The following is an 18,939-nucleotide window of genomic DNA, read 5'->3' on the forward strand; positions in this document are numbered from 1 at the left end:
AGACAGCACAGGACAAAGCGATTCCCCCCATCCCAGTGGGCGACTAACAGACGAATGAAGCAGGCTTATTCATACAACTGGCTGGAGCTACAACACAAGTTAAGTCGAATGACCTGAAAATGGCAGCTAGTTTGCAGTCATCAGCTGATCGAGTTTCTATGTCCCGAATAAAGGTCAAGCTTCACTATTTAGTCATTTCCACTGCAAACTTCTATTCCATTTTCATCACCTATTTGCCTTACAGCTACCCCGTTTATCGAGGGAGTCAGGGAAGCAGCCAACCTGAAATGGGAGGAGGCGTCCAATACTACATGAACCCGATGAACCCATCCACCCCCCCTCCCCGTCCTGAGAATACCTCAGTTAAAGAGACACGATTTACACAGTGACTGTACAAGCTGTGGTTCTCACACAGGAGACACTCTCGCTTCAGCTGCATTAAGCTTATCTGCAGCTAAACAGGAAGATCGATTTCTGAGGAGATGATGCCCCAGAATCACACACATCCAGTCCTCCTGTTATTCTGCTAGAATCCCGTTATTAAACTGAACTGTTAGGATAAAATGCAAATAAGTGGCTCAAAATTCTGACTGGGACTCATGGAAGTGATTGTATATTGAAATTATAGCACAGCCAGAACGGATACTGTTTCATAATAATGTCTTCAAGTGTGATTTCAAAATGTAAATACATTATCCAGGAATTAAAACTCACTGCATCTTAACCATGAGATACTATCACTTATTTCTTGATTAATTGCCACTTATACAAGCCTGAAACCTAGTCTTTTTTTTTTTAAATAATATCTAAAATTCCATCTATTCTTTTTCTTTAGTGAAAAAAGTTTAAAACACAATAACGCAAGCTGACATCATCACATCACATTAGTTACAAGATTTATTTTATACTTTATAATCATAATTGTTTACAGCATTACCAAAAACAAACACAAACCTTCATCTGCAGATGATGAAATTCATGACCTCTTTGGCAGTTGTAACTGAAAATGGTGCCTGGCAGTTGTTTCCACTGCCTTGTATTCACCCGGTCTTTCATTAATATGTCACTTACTTTACCACATGGGTGATTTGAGATTTGATCATTCTCTTTGAAATGTTTCTGTCCAGAAGAACTCTGCAGTCCTGGGAAAGCAATTCAGAAGCAGATGAAGCTGCAGTAACTGACTTGTTTTGGCCTCTTGGGAGCAGACATATCATCTTCAACACGATGAGAGCGGCGAGAGTAAAAGTTGTGGTCCAGGCAGATAAACAACGAGCTGAAACTAAAGCCGAGGGGAGTTGCAGATTTAGCTGATAAGTCCCACCCCCCAATCTCATATTATTTGACACATTATAAAAAAAATAACGATTGAAGCTGCTGCAAGCGAGACATTTGGCTGCTGAGATCAGGTCTGACACAGATCACGGTGAGCGACTGATCACGTTGTCAGGTTGTGTCCAGATAATCTCTCGAAGCTGTTCATAGCAATGCCAACACAAATCAGGGACTGTGATCAGAGGGTTCATACAGTGTAGTCGTTTTAAGTTGACAATATATGCAGTAGCTGTTTTAAGTTGACAGTATATTCAATACTGTGTCTGAATACTGAAAGGAAAGAAGGAAGGAGGAGGTAATGCTTGCTCTGACACACACTGGGGTGAGAGGGAGCATCTCCCAATGTAGTATCCACAGTGAACACTGGGTATATAACAGAATCACTTCTGCTTCTATAAATGAAATGAGCATCGAAGACGTTACATCCACAAATAAAGTAGCATCCTTCAACTAAAAGACACCACATGAGCTAGAAACTGTACCTTACTCTGATATGTTCTTTTTTCGCCCCCATTTCCTTTCTTTTTTTTTTTTTTTTTTAATTTTCCAAAGGTAGTTAAACTTTTTTGTAAAAAAAAAAAGTGAACAAGCACTGGTATTTCATTAGCGGTACATGTCAGCATGAACTTATGTTACAGGATTACATTCATATGCAGTGTATATACTTAAGCTGAAAATATACTGTGTCAGTTAAATCACAAGGTAACAAATAGTAACATCCCCTGCAGAGGTAAAACCCCTCCACAAGAGGGCACTACAGCAAGAGGCTGCTCAAATGCAAACATGAGTTTCCTGCTGTAGCACCCATCACTCCTGCATCTGCGTCATGCCACACCTGTGTTTGTGTTTTGAAGGCTTTCGGAAGTTAAGTTTGACATTTACAGTGTAGCTCAAAGCGTCCACATACATGTGTCGAGTACGATTGGCCATTCAGTTCCTATAAAGACACGGCTTGTAATTGTTCCTTGTGAATGCAAAGCTGAGAAACTACTGCTACAAGCTCTTATTCACATTGTATTTCTTTTTTTTTTTACAGAGTGCTCTCTCAAAGCATCACGGACCATTTATATTTACTTATGTGCAAAAGACACAGGTACCGTCTTCTTCGCTGCTTCGGAGACTTGAAATGCACATTTAACATCAACAAAGGCACAGAAGTATTCACGCATATGATGCAAGTCAGGTCTGTCTGTGTTCTTACTGTGGCCTGTAGCCCCCCAGCTGAGGCATGTAGCTGGAGGATGGTGCTGATGGCAGCCACTCAGCTGACTGGTCATCTGGTGGTGTTGTCTGCTCAGAGTCCTCTTCCAGGGGACAGAAGTCCAGAGGCTCCAGCACCTCCTGCTGCTCCATGTCCGCCTGGTTGAAGTCAGCAGGGTTGGTGCTGTCTGCAGTGTGTCTGAAGCAGGGCTGTCGGGGAAAACGCTGGGACTGTCTGCTGCTCTCCGGCACCAACATGTCTGGGTTCTCCTCGCAGTCCAACAGGGGCTGCGTGGACTCAGACCGTGAAAAAATGGCCTGCTGTGGTTGAGAGCTCGGGGTCTGACCCTTGTAACCATTGGAGGCCACCACCGAAGAGTACTGAACGGTGCTGGCTGTGGTGTCAGCCATGTCGCCGCCCTCATCGCTGTCGGAGACGCTCTGGCGAGGTGAGGACATGCAGGAGGAGCCGCCTATGCCGCTGCTGTGCTCTTCAGACAGATACTTGTCCTTCTTCAGAGGAAGACTGGCCTTGTCCTCCTCAAACACAGACCTACCATCACACATGTCCACATCAAGAACACTGATGCCTGACAGACAGTTCTCCTTTGGTGTCTCCGCCTGGAGAGGAGGACAAGTTGAAGACAAAAGTTGAATTATAATCAGACTAAAAACAACGAGACTTGAAACGCACCCACATCAGGATCAAACATCCATCAAACACACAATGTCACAGCATCACTGATGGTCAGTTTACTATTATGAAGCTAGAGGCCAAAGTGTTTTTTAGATTTTTGGAAACTGACCAGTCGTACATAACAATGATTATGATTTTTCCCCCAAAGACTTAAAAGGATCATCATATGATACATTAAAATGTATTATCTCTGAACTATGAGTTAAATCCCTGAACAGCCTGAAAACAGATTAACAGCAGGCTTGTGAAACAGAAACAGGACATGAGCAGACAAGGTTATCAGTCAAATACCCTGAGGCCTTTTAAATGTTGCAGCTGTTGCAGCATTAAATGTTGCAGCTATTGAGTGGTTTCAGTGGTCAGTCCCAGTGTGACTGGGTCAAGGTAGGCTGGAGCTGGGAAAACTAAATGGAGCAATAGTACTTAGATATACAGCATGTTTAACATAGGACATGTTGTAACCCTCGCGTGTCAGTGTAAAGGAAGTTCTTACTTTCAAAGGATAATCAGGAGACCAGTTCCCAATGGTGCTCTCTCCAGGGTTTGGAATCTGGGGCCAGAAGTTCCTCTTGATCCTGTAAGAGAGGCAAAACACTAAGGGGTGATATATCAGCTGAGGAACTATGGACCCAAAGCTAAAAATTCCACTATACTAATAATTTAAAATGCTTTGCTATACACTTTCTCTCAGTCACAGTGAGCTTTAAACCCTGCTCTGACAGTAACAGCATGTCCAGGTGTCTGAGTGTAACTTACACGTCTTTTTTGTAGATGCAGAGCAGCATTGTCATGACAACAGCAAATAGGAAGCCGAGGCTCACTCCTACTACGATGAGCTCAATCTCTCCAGGTGCTGAGGACGAGAGGACAACATCTCAGTGGAAATACAAACTTCAATAAGAGCAGCTCAGGAGCTCCTCGCCTACAAAGCCCTCATGGTCTAGAACCATCCTATCTTAAGGAGCTCATAGTATCCTCTTACCTTACTAGAACACTACTCTCCCTGAATGCAGGCTTACTTGTGGTTCCTGGAGTCTCCAGAAGGCAGATCCTTCAGCTCTCAGGCTCCTCTACAGTGGAACCATCTACCAGAGTGGGAGGCAGACACCCTCTCCATGTTTAAGCAGAGGCTAAACACTTTGCTTTTTGATAAATCTCATAGTTAGAGCTGGCTTATGCTTTCCTTGAACCAGCCCCCTAGTTATGCTGCAATAGGTTTAGACTGCAGGGTGCCTTCCCACGATGCACTGAGTTCCTCTCTCTACTCCATCTCTACGCATTCACTTCCCATTAATACACGTCACTAACTCGGCGTCTTTTCTCCCCTACCGTTTTTTTCTCGTCTCCCTCCTTTCTCTTCCCATCGCTTTCTGCAGGTGTTTCTGCCTCCAGAGCTTCAGAGTTTGGATCTGTGGCTGCAAAACCACCTACTGCCCCCACGATCCTGCTCAACACCCACTGCTACTATTATTCTTCTTCTTTCCCTTTCTTTATTTACTGGGTTATTTATGTAAAAGAGCCCAGCCACAGCTCATGTGCAGCTAAATAAGATCTGACAGTGTTTTTTTTTGTTTTGTTTTTTTTTAAAAGACAGGTTTTTTTTTGCATTTGCCTGGAAAGGAACAGATCACAAAACACAAAGTGTTCCCTGATGATTGTGATTTTTTTCTCTATGATTTATTCAGATTTTTTATTTTGCCAGCCACACTATATTAGCAATATGCAGTATCAGTACACTAGATGTCAGAGTCCAAAGCGAGCTGTGGCTGTAACTCACTGTGTGATTTATTTAATTGTTCAATAATCTGTGTTTGGAAAAGCAAAAATTGAAACTGTTGATCATATAGGAAAGGGTCCACTCACCATATTTCAGAGTGGTGAATGAGTGACTAGTGCCATTGATTGAGCCTCGGATGGTTGAAGCCCTGATCCAAGTGTCGTATTTGGTGTTGCTCGACAGTGACTTAAGCGTGAATGAGGTGGTGTTACCTGGCACCACCACAGCTGCATATGAGCAAAACAGAAGGTACAGAAGCAGGTCAGACTGGCAGCTACAGGAGACTGTCAGTAAAAACATTCTTGCGATACCAATGCAATACGTACATTGTATTTCAGTGGGGCTTTTTTTATAGAATATTGTGTAGTTTGTGATGAAGCCTCGCCGTTTGTTTTGGGGAATCTCCGTCCAGCTGAGCTCGACCTCGTTGCGTCCTGGTTTATGCATCAGATTAACACTGGGGCCCTCCTCCGGAACTGCAACCACAACAGCAAACATCATGCATGCTTAATCAAACAGCTGTGCCCTGCTTGAATTCAAACACACGCTAAAATCTCTGCTGGAACTGGCTGAAATCAGCAACTTGAGGAGTTGTCATTGCTTTGTAACAGTTGGCTCTTTCTTTCATGTAGACCCTGTTTGTGCTTCGACGCTGCACAGTGGGGCGGTGCATCACCACTCCTGTGTCAGCTGAACCTTCCTGCAGCTGCTCTGCTGTCACATGGAGGTCTGACTTTGCCTTCCTGTCCAGCAGACTTGCGGTTTAATCTGAAGGTTTTCTTCAGTCCTCAAGATCTGGTCCTCAAGCTCGGCCAAATTGTGGTCACAATTACTATTTAAGTTATTGTCTATTTTGTAAGTGCATGAAAAAAAAAAAAAAAAAATGCAATAACATTTTAATGTCTGTGTGCTGCCAGGGTTGAATTGACTTCTTTAGACTTCACAAATCAACAAAATAATTTGCTGAGGGGGTCCAAACTTTTACATTCAAATGTATGTAACAACTGTGCCTTAATTCTAAAAGCATATTGTCCAATAACAATTATTAGTCGCTACAAAAGAATGAATGTTTAATTTTAATTTGTGCAATACTTCAAAATACAGTGGTTTATGGTGTTATCTTACCTCCTTCCTCCAGAAAGACTTCTTTACTGGCTGGCTTCCCAACCCTTCCAGAGTATACACGATACACAGATACGGTGTAGCAAACAAACTTCTCCAGTTTGCCTATATTGAACATGGAGATCAAGAATTAAATTAAATGTCAGAGTAAAATCTACACACACTAAAAATATATATATATATAGTGTAAAGTAGAGCATCAGTAAGGTGCTACTCCACCCAAATCTTTGATGAAGACTTTATATCACAGCTAACCAATTAGCAAACCACGCTGCTGTGTTTCCTACCTACTGTTCTATTTGGCCTTTTATTTTTATTAGTTTCCTTGTGTTATAAAAATCTACTGGCGCGTTCAAAATTAAAAAAAACAAAACAAAAAAAACAAAACAAAAGTCTATCGCCAACATTTGAAAAAGCACTGCATAACACATAATACACTGCTGAAAAAAAATTAAAGGAACAAATTGAAAACACATCAGATGTCAATGGGGAAAAAAAATCATGCTGGATATCTATGTGCTTGCCTGACAATGTCAGGGCATGCTCCTAATGAGACAATGCAGGTCTGTGCATCCCTCCATGGATATGCCTTCCCAGACCATCACTGACCCACCACCAAACCGGTCATGCTTTTGTGTGTGTGTGATCACCCAGCCTCAGACTTCACACAGCCACATACTACCAGTAACCATGGATCATGGTCAACGAGTGGTTTGACAGGTTTCTACAAATACATAGGCTGAAATCCATAACAAGCTGTTACTGGTCTGCTCTTCATGATGCATCAGTCTACATAACGTTTTTTTGGACTCATATCACAGACTTCGCTCAGATACTTTGATTTTTGACTTTTGTAATTCTTTAGAACAAAGAGATTACCTTTAATGGCAGTTTGGTTGGTGTTTCTGTTTTCCCTCTGCCAGTCAATCTTATCACCAGTGACCCACTCCACCACGTACTCTGTCACAGCTGTGCTGCTGAGAGGTTTCCATTCCAGCCACAGCTGGCCGCCCTGGGACCACACCTTCAGGTCTTCCACTGGGTTAAGCTCTGTAATACACACACACACACACACACACACACACACACAAATTCATTTGATCTCACATTACTGATGGAAAGTCTTTTTCTTCAACAAATTCTTTGTAGTCCATCCAACCTTAATTTAGAGCTGAGATGATTTACTGAAGAATTCTATCTCCTAATAAGAGGAGTCAAATGTGATGTACAATGTAATTCTAATGGGATTAAAAAAAAAAATCTACAAAACTTTATCATCAGTGGTTATGGGAAGTGGACGCAATTTGTTGTGGTGAACAGACCTCAACATAAACACTGGTTTGACCCGTCTCACAGCTGACATTTGAACATTTCTCAATAAAGAGAGTTCCAGTTTCCAGCTTGTGCCCTTAGGGTTTCAAGCAAGTGGACTCCAAACTCCTCACGACAACAGGATGCAGTTTGTTCTGTTTGCAACAGCGTTTTTGCTGATATCAGCAGCTCAGCTGGGCTTTGGTAATAACACTTCAAAGAAACTTTGTCACTTGCTGTGTAATAAAAATAATCTCTAATTTAAGAGGTCAACTTATTAGCATTGTCTGAGCTTTGAACAATTTCCACAAAACACTGTGCACACGTCTGTTTGAAGCCCTTTCCAACTCATCAATGGAATAAGCAGTGACAAGGACTGCAGTGTGAACCGAAGTGAGGAAACAGAATCATTAGCTGTGCGATGGAACAGCATCTGTCTATCTGCACGTGGTCAGACAAGAGGCAGCAGAGGACTGCAGCCCAGCCTGCTGCTGAGAGCTGGTTTCCTGTCATCACTCCATTGTCTACTTGATAATAAAGGCAAAAAACCCCAAAAATCCTAAAAACATAAAAGCTGGACTATGTAAGCCCAGTTTGAATTTGCAGTACTGACCAAGATTCAGGAGATTGTTGTCTTACTTTTACTTTTATGATTTTTATGAATGATATATGTCATCCTCCATGCCAGTATGTGGATTTACACTGAAATAATACATGCAGCGCTTTAGATTATACATTACATGTACTCCTTCAGAGTGTGGCCTGTCGCTCAGAGTCACCAGAGACACCTACCACGTGCTTTTTCGAGGACGGTTAAGGACGCTGTAGGTGACTCCCCCTCAGAATTGACAGCAATGACTTGCACTGTGACGGACTTCTTGTCAGGCAGGACAATCTCTTTAAGGACGGTGATAGGATGGTGACGGTTAGAGCTGTTGTCTGCTGCCTCGGACCTGTTGACCAGGATACTCTCCCACTCCAAACTTCCATTCTTGGCTTTATTCTTTTTGTCTTGAATCCTTATGTCAAATCTTATTATCCTCCCGTTGGAAAACACAGGATCCTGTCGGGACAAAGTCACACACTGTGTGTTAGTTTTCAGCGGCAGGTGAAGTATAGCGTTGCCAGGAACACGCCATCAAATGCAATGCTGCTACAAAATTAAGAGAATTTTATGGCAGGAAAGCATGCAAGATACTGTATAAGGCTGTGGCTATAGACATGCTTTGTTATAGAAATGTATTTGTATTTTAAATAAATGTATATATTTTAGATTTTTGAGGGAAAGTGCTTGATTTTTCATATGATTTAATTTGTTTCAATGTGTGGGATTTAGTTTTGTAAAGGGGCCTTGTGAGGCAAACCTGAGGATGCCTCTGATTGTAGGTGGCCACTTGGTTGGTAACACCTGTTGGTACTAAGTTGACTGACACTCATTGTTAGTAAAGAGTTAAAAGGCTCCAACCACAAAACCGAAGGACTGAAGGTGCATGTTTTTGTTCTATGTTCATATTTGATAATTAAAACTAAATAATGTCTAATGGATTGGGGTGTACTGGCCCTTTTAGTGCTTTGGACTTTGGTTGTACACACCTTTGGTAAATTGTTTGGTAAAAAGATAAAGTAACAGATAACAGCCTCTTCCTGTTTAGTTTGCTGTCTCAATCAGCTGAGAAAAAAAAGACACTTCTGTGTCCCCTGTACAGTCTTCATCATGAGAAACTACACACTCCCACAACTCAAAAGCTGTCTGATCTGAAATAATCAATAAAATTGCTAATCATCTGTCTACTTCTCCAGCTCCTTCATGAGTCCCACTGCGTAAGAGTGACATATCCATGGCCGACTGGTCTCACTGTGCTTCCTTTCCCATGTTCCAAATGTCAAATACTGTTCCACATAATCCACGTTTCAATGTATCGTCCCTGCACAGCCAGCAATGTAGAATGGATTTCATTCCAGACAAAGACAACGTACTACTGTGGCTCACTGCACCTGTGATCATACCTGAGTGTTTGAAAATATCTGCAGTGGCTTTTCAATCACCTTCCACAGTATGCACAAAGATGAAACTGATAGCGCGATGGATTAGTACATAATAAGTACATAAAACTTTAAGTTACTTCTAGTAAATTCATAGCATGCAATGTGAGTTTTTTGGAAAACTGCCTCTTTTTTTTTCAGCAATTAAAATGCAAACAGTGATTTGAGTATTATTAGGTGTAACCTAAACGGTGTTAAATTGAATTTACCTTGGACAAAAACTGAACTCGTCGTTCATTAATGCTGTCGCCTCTAGTGATGAATTTCCATAAATCTGGTTTACTGGCTGGTCCTAGGTCAAAGGAAAAAGAAAAAGCAAAAAAATAAATAAAAGGAAAAAAAATAAAGAAGAAAAGGAAAAAATCACACCATATTTTCAAAATTCATAACTCAACACTGAAGTGGGCAGATTCAGAGATTCAGCAAGTCTTTTCACCACTGTGAATCTGTACTGTTTGTTTTTTTTTTATATTTCTGCACAAATTGCATTAGCCAACTTGCACACACTGTGGCACTCAAGCCAAATGTGGTGCTTGTGTTGAACAGGGAACAGGACGCGATTTCTTTAAATGCTTCCAGTTTAATCTGATGTCAGTACTTTACATACTTGCCTGAGTGCAAGAAAGGTCTCAAGGAACTAGGACTTGAATTGCATCCATCAGGTATAACGAATGAATAAATACACAATATATTGATCTGAAGTCTTTCAATTGTCTTTGGTGGTCAAACATTAATTATTGAAACTAGTCTGAATGGGCTGCCATAATACTCACGGGCCTCTGGTGTTTTATTAGTGCTGGTGCTCCATTCACTCCAGTATCCGTAGCCCCGTTTAGAATTCTTGCAGCGCACCTCAGTGACATAAGTTGTGTCTGGTTGAAGGTTCTGGAGTCTGAAGGACTGTATGTCATTGGTAATGTCCGCAAGAGGTACCTAAAGGACATTAAAAACATCTTTCAGTTCAGGTTGATACAGGGCCCATATTTAGTCATAGATGACACCATTTTCTACCACCCGGAGGCAGCAGACACACACCAAGCAGCTCCAGGAAGAGGAACTGCTGTCTCTGTTTACAGAGCTGACAGTGATGCTAGCAGCTGTGAGGCACAGCAGTGGCTCATGAATGATGTTTCCTCATCATTCATTCACTTTATTTCCAGCACACTGGAATGAAACGTGAATGAATGCCAATGTTATCAGCCAAACTGTCTGCCTTCTGTCATTTATCAGCCATCAGTCACTGTTAATCAGATTCAATTATTCACAGTTTTAATGCGACTCGGATTGTGTTCAGAAAAACATGTCCCTAAGGTAAGGTAAGGTAAGGTAAGATAAGATAAACCTTTAATAGTCCCACAATGGGGAAATTACACTGTTACAGCAGCAAAGAGAAGATTCAATAGGGTGTTAAAAGTGTTAAATGAGAAAGGAATAAAATGAAACCACGCAACAGGCACTTGTCAAAGCTGACATTCAGACTGGCAGGGTGGGGAGATTTAAAGATATAAACACAACAATTAAATGTACCAGTCAGCCTTCATATCATTAACACACTTACATATGTCCAACTCTCAGATCCATGTGGGCGGAATCTGATTTCATATGTTAATTCCAAATATACTTTGGGAATAGGAATCGTCCAGTTAATGAGAAGGCTGGTGGAAAAATTCTTCTCTGCAATGGTTTTGACATCTGCTGGCGGGTTTGTTTTCACTGCAACACAAAGACAACATGTGAGATGGCGATCATCATCATCATTGTCGTCATCAGCCAGCATTGTGACTACGGTCAATACATGTGTGACCAATCTACATCAGAACATAAAGATGGCAGTAAAACCTTACTCATATGGTGCTACAACGTTCCACTTACCAAAGTAGCCGGCCTCCTTTTTCACATGCTCGGACTCTACTGTTCCCAGTGCATTGTGTGCTACCACCCAGACCTCCACATCCATATGGTTGGGGAAAAGGCCCACTGATATTTGGGCATGGTTTTTATGATTTGACACATTGTAGGTGGTCTGGCTGCAGGGGAAAAAATGGATTATCAGAGTCTTATTAGATATTAAATAGACTGTACTGTTACCTAATTATGTAGTTTGACTGTTATATGCAAGCAGAGTTAAAATGGCATGACATTAAGAGATGTTTCTTATAGTTCCCATAGTTCTTCCATATGCTGTGTGCATGTTTGTCATCCTATGAGCTACTGAAAAGAATGAAAGTTTGGATTTTTTCCAGATGGTTTGTTGGTTTTTGTTTTTTTTTTCTTTTTGCTTAGCACAACAAAAGGGAAATAAATCCTCAATAAATACACAAACCTGGGATCACTGGGTTTACTCGGGCTATCACAACAAAAGTTTGATGTAGCGCAAAATAACACTCTCCTACTAGGACTTGAGTAAAAACCTTTGGCATGTCAGAAAATATCAGAGGACAGGGATCTCACATGGGAAAATTAATAATGTAATTATTTTCATTTTGATGTAGCCCATAGCTTTATAGTTATCTGCTTGGTAGAATTGTGCATTTGAATTGTGGGCTGAAGGCGCCATAAGACACTGATCTGGTCTGAGTCTAGAGGGCTATCAAAATAAGACAAACAGATTGTTACCTCCAGTGCCACTGTAAGGAGCCTATGATTTATTTTTGCTAAGGACCCGCCCTTTAACTCCCACATCAAAGAAAGTTCAGTGACTGCCTTTTTTCACCTACGTAATATTACAAAAAAATCAGGCACATCCTGTCTCAGAAAGAAGCAGAAAAACTAGTCTGTGCTTGTTACTTTTAGGCTGGACTATCGCAAGTCCTTATTATCAGGCTGCCCCAACAAGAAGACTCTCCAGCTCCAGATCCAAAAATGCTGCAGCTTGAGACCTGACCCGAACTAGGAGAGGAGGTTATATTTGTCCTGTGTTAGCCTCTCTGCATTGGCTCCCTCTAAAATCCACAATAGAATTTCAAGTCCTCCTTCTCACCAACAAAGCCCTAAACGGTCTGGCACCCCTGAGCTGGGTTCGGCTCAAGGTTTCTACCTGCTTAAAGGGAGTGTTTGCCATTGGGGGAATGCTGGGTCTATATAAAAAGTTATGATTCATCGCCACATAAATAAAATTGACTTGACTTGATATGATGCAAAAACATCTAGAGGTGTACTCACGCGATGATTTTAAAAAACACTGTGTACGTTATAGGGACCTGTGCGGTTTGACGTCCTACTGATGCCCAAGAACAGTTGACCTTTGGAGAGATGTAGTCGCCCTCCTGAGGTGCAATACAGGACAGGTTCTCAGGCTTCCCCGGACGATCTGACATTGGGACAAACAACACACAGACATTGTTTTCACTTTTTAACATATGTATGTTGTATCCCTTATTTACAGATACATGGCCTTTTACATATTTGAAAGAGAACTCAGTGAGGGGGGAGTCTATTTTAATCAAATGTGTTTTTTTCAGTAGTTTCACTGGTTTGTAGATTCAGATTCAGCCTTGGTCAATCTTAAACCACAGAAAATTAAACAAAGCTGAGCACACAGGAAATTCTTTGTCATCATCCACAGCACTATACACACTGAGCCTGTGTGTACTCACAACTACAGTATGGCAAATTTAAAAACAGGATATAGGTCTGCAAGCTGTCTAGGATGTTAACAGCAGACACTTTGTGTAGTAACTTTACTACCTGATCTTGCTTTCCATCATAAAAAAAAACAGTCTGCAGTAAAATGTTAATTTTATAACCACTAACAGTTATCAAATGAAGGCAGCAATGCCAAAAAAAATTTTTTCAAAATAAATTAAAAACTTACAGCCTTTTGTAAGGAGGATCCCATGAATATATTTTCCTTTATCCAGGTAAACATTAGTTAACTCCTCCTTGCAGTGGCAAAATAACCACTCAGGTTGTTCACCGGCGACAAGGAGAGTGACATTAAGTGTTGATCTGTTGACTTTGCTGTAATGTTCTTTGGGTAATGTGGTCTTAGCCAAATTCCAGTAGAGGTCATCTGCTGTAACTTCAGCTGTGTTGATGATCATGCACGTGGCCGTGAAGTTAGTCCCAATCTCAAGCACTGGAGACTGTGGGGCTATCACCAAATGGTTGCCATTATCTGAAGACCAACAAGACAAGACAAACACTGTCACTGAACATTCAGAACGAAACTCAACCACAGCAATACTAATGAGTAACATGCTTTCATCAGCAACATTTTTAACACATTAGTGTGCCTGCCAGGACAGCCAGTCACCCACACTTCCTCCCACAATGTATGCAATTAACACTGACCAGCAGAAACATCTAGTTTTATGGAATGTGACTGTATTCCCAGTTTTGATCCAACTTTTTTTTAACTCAGAACTTTATGGTGACATGGACACAAGGCACATTTGCAGCAAGATTAAATGAAGAATATGAGCCCGCAACAAGCAGTGTGCACAACAGTCTGCCACAGTGTCTTTTTTTAATACAACAATGAGGGGTGGCCATTACTCAGTGGAGTTGTACGGTGGCCAAGAGCACTCAAGACACAGACACAAAACACAGGAAGCAACTTCAACACTTAGACGACACATACACACTTAGGAAAAAGAACCGCGAGTAAATAAAACACAAGCAAGAAAAATGCTGTTTTCAACTGATGTCCTCTGTGTAAGCAGATATACGTACATATTTGTAAGCAAATACAAATTGCACAAATCGTGTAAGCCGGCTTTATCCATGACATCTGAAAATTTCAAAAAGCCTACAGAGATACATTATGAGTGCATCATAATGATGCTGCGGCAATTTGTTTTGCCTGGAACACGCCAAGGAATAGACTCAGTTTCTTCTTCTCTTACTTTCTGGTGGACTAGGCACAGGAAGCGCACTACTGTCTCTGGTTGAAAACGACAAGGCGTTGCAAACAGAGTTGATGTGTTTATGTGCATACGGAGATGAGGGGTGAGATCAGATCACAAGTGGTCGCTCGAGAAGCATGTGAAGACGCATTATAATGCCAGGTGTCAACTGACACAGTTGTCCGTTTGAAATCGGATTAAACACGCATGTTAATGCCGGGTCTAAACGGGGCTGATGTGTCTTAATGAGAAAATCTGGATGTAAACAGAACTGTGTTTATAGCCACAAATATCTTTTGAGGCAAATATACTGGCTTGTCAAAAAAAAAGGTGTAACTAACTGTATTAAAGGGACAATATGTAAAAAATTTAGTTTAAAACATTCCTAAATTGAATAAGATTAAGTTTTGATGTTATTTCAAAGTCGTCTTGAGATATTACTACTGAAAGTAGCATGCTAACCAGCTAGACCCAGCCCATCCCATCTCATAACACCATTTTGTTCTTCACGAGGTGAGGTGAGTCACTGTAGCGTCTAGCCTGCCCCCACTCCAACATGAGAGGATGAAGACATAATAACTGAGAAGGCTATAAACCTGTATTGCAGCCATCCTCTCTCTCTGACATTCCTCCACTCTTTCCTCCAGCTCAGCTTTTGATGCTGCTGCTCTCCCTCTCCCTTGCGTTCCTCCACCTCTCCTGGCTCGTGCTCTACCCCTGCCACCGCTACATCTTCCCTGTCTCTCTGACTGGGCACACTTGGAGTGAAACTGCCATTGTCACACTAAACATAACTAAAAGAAACAGCAACATGTCCTTATGCTAAGGTTAGATTTATTCAAGCTAACGTTAGCTCAACATGAGGATGAGAGCTGAAACTTGGTTGCAATTGGCCAAAGTGAGCCCAGCTTTAGTATGAATTCAACAGCTGGCCACTTCTTTCACATCGCTCCTTTCATGTGTCTCTATGTGCCATGTCTGGGAACCAGCATACACAACACCAAGGCCCCTGGATTGAAGCAAATGGAATGCAGCCATTATCAGCGTTATTAGCTCACATGTTCATTTACAGTGGAAAAGATCTACTGCACAACACTGAGAAAGCGTTAACCGTACTGTGTTCACCCCTGGGCAGACATACATGACATACAAGATTTAACATTAAGACAGCAACACAGAGAACTCTGAGGTTGTATAACGTTTGGTGTTAATATGTCCACTGGAAGAAAACACTCCACAGTATTGTCAGGGTTTAAAATGTAAAATGGTACTGACCATCTATAGCAGGTAGAGCAGAGGCAAGGCAAGCTAACACCAGCAACTGGAGAACTCTCGCAGACACCATGATGACAGCCAACTAGGGACATTAAAAAAAAACAAAACATAACGTTAGAGAAGAAAAGATTTGTCTAAAAAACTCAATCCTTACAAACTTTAGAACTAGTCTTATTAACGTATCAAGGCGTGATGGCTTAGCTTAATAGTGTTAATTCTGCGAATATACTTAAGGCTAGATAAGACTTTATTACGGCGTTAGCTAACAGTGACTAGCGTGAATTCTAAAAAAGCACGTACGAAACGTTGATGGTAGTTTTTAGCTAAGAATGTACACAGTAGTCACAGTGTTGCGAATTAAATATTTAGCACAGGGAGCTCACACTGGCGTCCACACCAACGCCATATTGTTTCCGCAGTCAAAAGCAAGAGGTTATAACTTACCTAACAGGCGTCAGCTACGATCCCCGTATAATCTCTACTAAACCAATGTCATCTCACTCAGTGGATATACAAACAATCGTCGAAACAAGTTTAATTTGCTTAAGCTATCACTAGTGTCACGTCCGTACCACTTCTATGGTAAGACCGCCCACTTCCCGTCAATGGACTCTCGTGTCGTAACATATCGCGGCGCTGCTCAATACTTACGCGATTTCACACACTGCGGGTGGACCGAGGCCCTCCTTGTTGAGCGTTTCCCCTAACAGTGTTGGTTTAGGGATCTGCTTCAAGAGTTTATAAGAGAAATACTATTTGGTGATTGGTCAGAGAAACTGTCGGTCAAACACTTTCAACGAATCAGAGGTTTCTGGCTTTACTGTCCGGGTTTTGCTCGTCATTCCTTGTTGTTTTCCAGTATGCCTCCGCCCCTCGTGTTCTCAGGAAAGCAGGAATCCGTACAGGTCAGCGTGCCAAACAGCACAAGTCAATGAACGTGAGAAGGCACGTCCAGTTGGTTCAGTGGAAAAAGTTCAGTTAAAAAAAAAAACAAAAAAACAAGCGTGAGGGCTTTTGCAGAAAAAGGATGGCCTTTGCGTAACCTATCAGATCTAGATTTTCCAGTTAAATTCAGCAGTACATTACAACACCATATAGAAAAAATAATTTACAACGTACAGAATCCCAGCTCATCGCATGCAACTCGAACTGCCTCAATCAGCCGCTTTAAAATTAGAATTTAAAGCTCGAATGAGCACAACTGCTTCATTTCCATACAGTGGTTTTCAATCTCACGCTCAGCTAGCACTAATAATTTGCCGCAGTAACATATGTTTGTCATAATTGTTATTTTTTTTTCTAGTTTAGTCTCTGCAAAATTTGAATTGAGTTATTGGATTATTTATGTTAACTGAAAGTAATTTGAACTGTAGTTCTTTTTTCTTGTGAGCTATCTTTTAGATTCAGCAGCAAAATCCCTTTGTATCCTTATGCACTTCATTGTTGTTTTACTGCACAAATAAAAACAGAAAGAAAAAACATTGATTAGAAAATTCCTTTCAGTGACAGCGAGACGACTTCAGCCTTTCCAGGGGAAATAGAAGGACAGGGCAGAAATACTGTTGTAAAGTGTGGGGGATTTTAATATACATAGTACATTAGGGATAACAGAAGATTTGTTAGAAAGATCTAATGTGCCAGAATATAGGAAGTAAAACAAGGCGTGTGTTAATACTGAAAAGAAATCCAGGCTTGACCTGATGCTGGTTTCCAAAAATGTTGCATCACTATGTGACTGGAAGATGTACCAAGAAAGAAATGTAAGGAGTTACTAGTAACCAGTCTTGTGTAAAGTAAACATAATTTCATGGCTTACACCAGAGAACAGGGGTAGGAAGTCGGTATTTGAGAAAGCTACACAGAAAGATACCTGAGTCAAGTTGAGGTCAAAATGGACAGATAACATTTGATGATAAATAAGCATAATATCAGCTGTATTAGAGACCATTCCTAAAAGTAAAGTCAATATAAAGACGGACACAGTGCAGTGGTGGGACAATAGGTGGAAAGCAGTACTAAGAAATAGGAAATAAACAGCATGGTGCAGCAGGCTTTGTGGAGTTTGCCCTGTCTTTTGTCTCTCAGGCTACATACAGGCTGCCTCTTGAAGAAGGTACACTGGTAGGCTGAGAAAGACATGGACAACTTCATTTTTCTGTAACAGTTTTCATCTGCACTTAATGGGGTCTCCTCTTTGTTGTGTAGTGCAGGGTTGGTGAATGAACATTACAGAGGTTCCAAGGGCACATAGCATTTATTTTTAATATGGTGGTGCAGTGGGCTCTCCTGTGCCTGCGTGGGTTCTCTCTGGGTACTCTGGCTTCCTCCCACAAAAGTTAGGTTAATTGGCTACTCTAAATTGCCCGTAGGTGTGAGTGTGTGCGTGTGTGGTTGTCAGCTACAAGTTCCTGAGCCTGAGTAACTTTAAGTCTTGATGATGGGATTAATGATTCAATAACAAAGCGAAAAAGTTCAGTTTACCTGTATTATTAATTGGGGAACACAGGAAAAACAAATTTTCATTTTCTGTTTGCTTTATCATTTGCATTGTAAAAATCTCATAAGTCACATTTTATAGACTTTCTGTTCATTACTAATCCTGTCATTTTCTCTTCTACATTTTTGCATTGCATGAAGGTTATAATTCAGAAATCCTTCTTTTTTTCTGAGAAGTGCTGTTTTTTTCTTCTTCTTATAATTGTGACTCAGATGAGTCAGACAGTCTCCTCTCATCAAAAGGAGAACAATGCAACGGAGGCAGCTCTGTATTCCACACACTTCCTGCTTCATTGGTGTGTTACACAGTTGAGTCTGGGGGGGGGTCATACTGAGGAGTGTAATTGTGAGCAGTACAGGAGAAGCTTTCACAGGGGAATCAATTCACCCAATAAATGACTGAAAAGAACCGAAGCTCAGTTATAATCTGGGGATTTCTAATGTTCCCAGCATTCAGATTTGAGATTCTTTAACTTATGATGAATTAACAAAAGTAAAAATTGAGTTGTGATGATAAAGAAGCATGTTAGTCTGACTCACGTAAGTACATTGCTTAACTCAAAGTTCTGCTGAAGTTTGTGTTTTCTTAACGTTCCCTGAACCAACAGGCTAACAGATGGGGAAAGTGAAAGAGCAGTGCCTGCTACTCCATCATGGGGACCACTAAGACGAAACCCATCTGTAACCTACTGTAAAGCCCTTCTCACCTCATCACAAATATCTGGCTGGAATGTATTCTGATTTATATTTTTAACCAGAGACATTCAGTCAAACTGTGACACCACACTCGGTTTGATTCAAAGGGTTGATGCTAATGGTTTTGTATTGCTAATCAG

General features: G+C 41.1%; 1 protein-coding gene across 2 annotated transcripts; it reads right to left on the reverse strand.

Moving 5' to 3' along the window:
• Positions 1-879: 879 nt before the first annotated feature.
• il6st (interleukin 6 cytokine family signal transduce) lies at positions 880-16,330 on the reverse strand. Of its 2 annotated transcripts, none has more exons than XM_041059671.1 (16): positions 16,259-16,330; positions 15,608-15,689; positions 13,300-13,602; positions 12,648-12,795; positions 11,358-11,512; positions 11,044-11,198; positions 10,259-10,418; positions 9,695-9,777; positions 8,235-8,505; positions 7,011-7,181; positions 6,135-6,236; positions 5,336-5,485; positions 5,096-5,236; positions 3,989-4,085; positions 3,726-3,807; positions 880-3,156 (listed from the first exon to the last, which is right to left on the reverse strand). In XM_041059671.1, the coding sequence occupies exons 2-16, from the start codon at positions 15,675-15,677 to the stop codon at positions 2,533-2,535; spliced, it is 2,712 nt and encodes a 903-aa protein (XP_040915605.1). In that variant the 5' UTR covers positions 15,678-15,689; positions 16,259-16,330; the 3' UTR covers positions 880-2,532. The 2 variants fall into 2 exon arrangements, with proteins under 2 accessions (XP_040915605.1, XP_040915604.1); XM_041059670.1 differs by lacking the exon at positions 16,259-16,330 and adding an exon at positions 16,052-16,211.
• Positions 16,331-18,939: the final 2,609 nt, after the last annotated feature.

Source organism: Toxotes jaculatrix, chromosome 16 (genome assembly GCF_017976425.1).
Source record: "Toxotes jaculatrix isolate fToxJac2 chromosome 16, fToxJac2.pri, whole genome shotgun sequence".
Classification (NCBI taxonomy): domain Eukaryota; kingdom Metazoa; phylum Chordata; class Actinopteri; family Toxotidae; genus Toxotes; species Toxotes jaculatrix.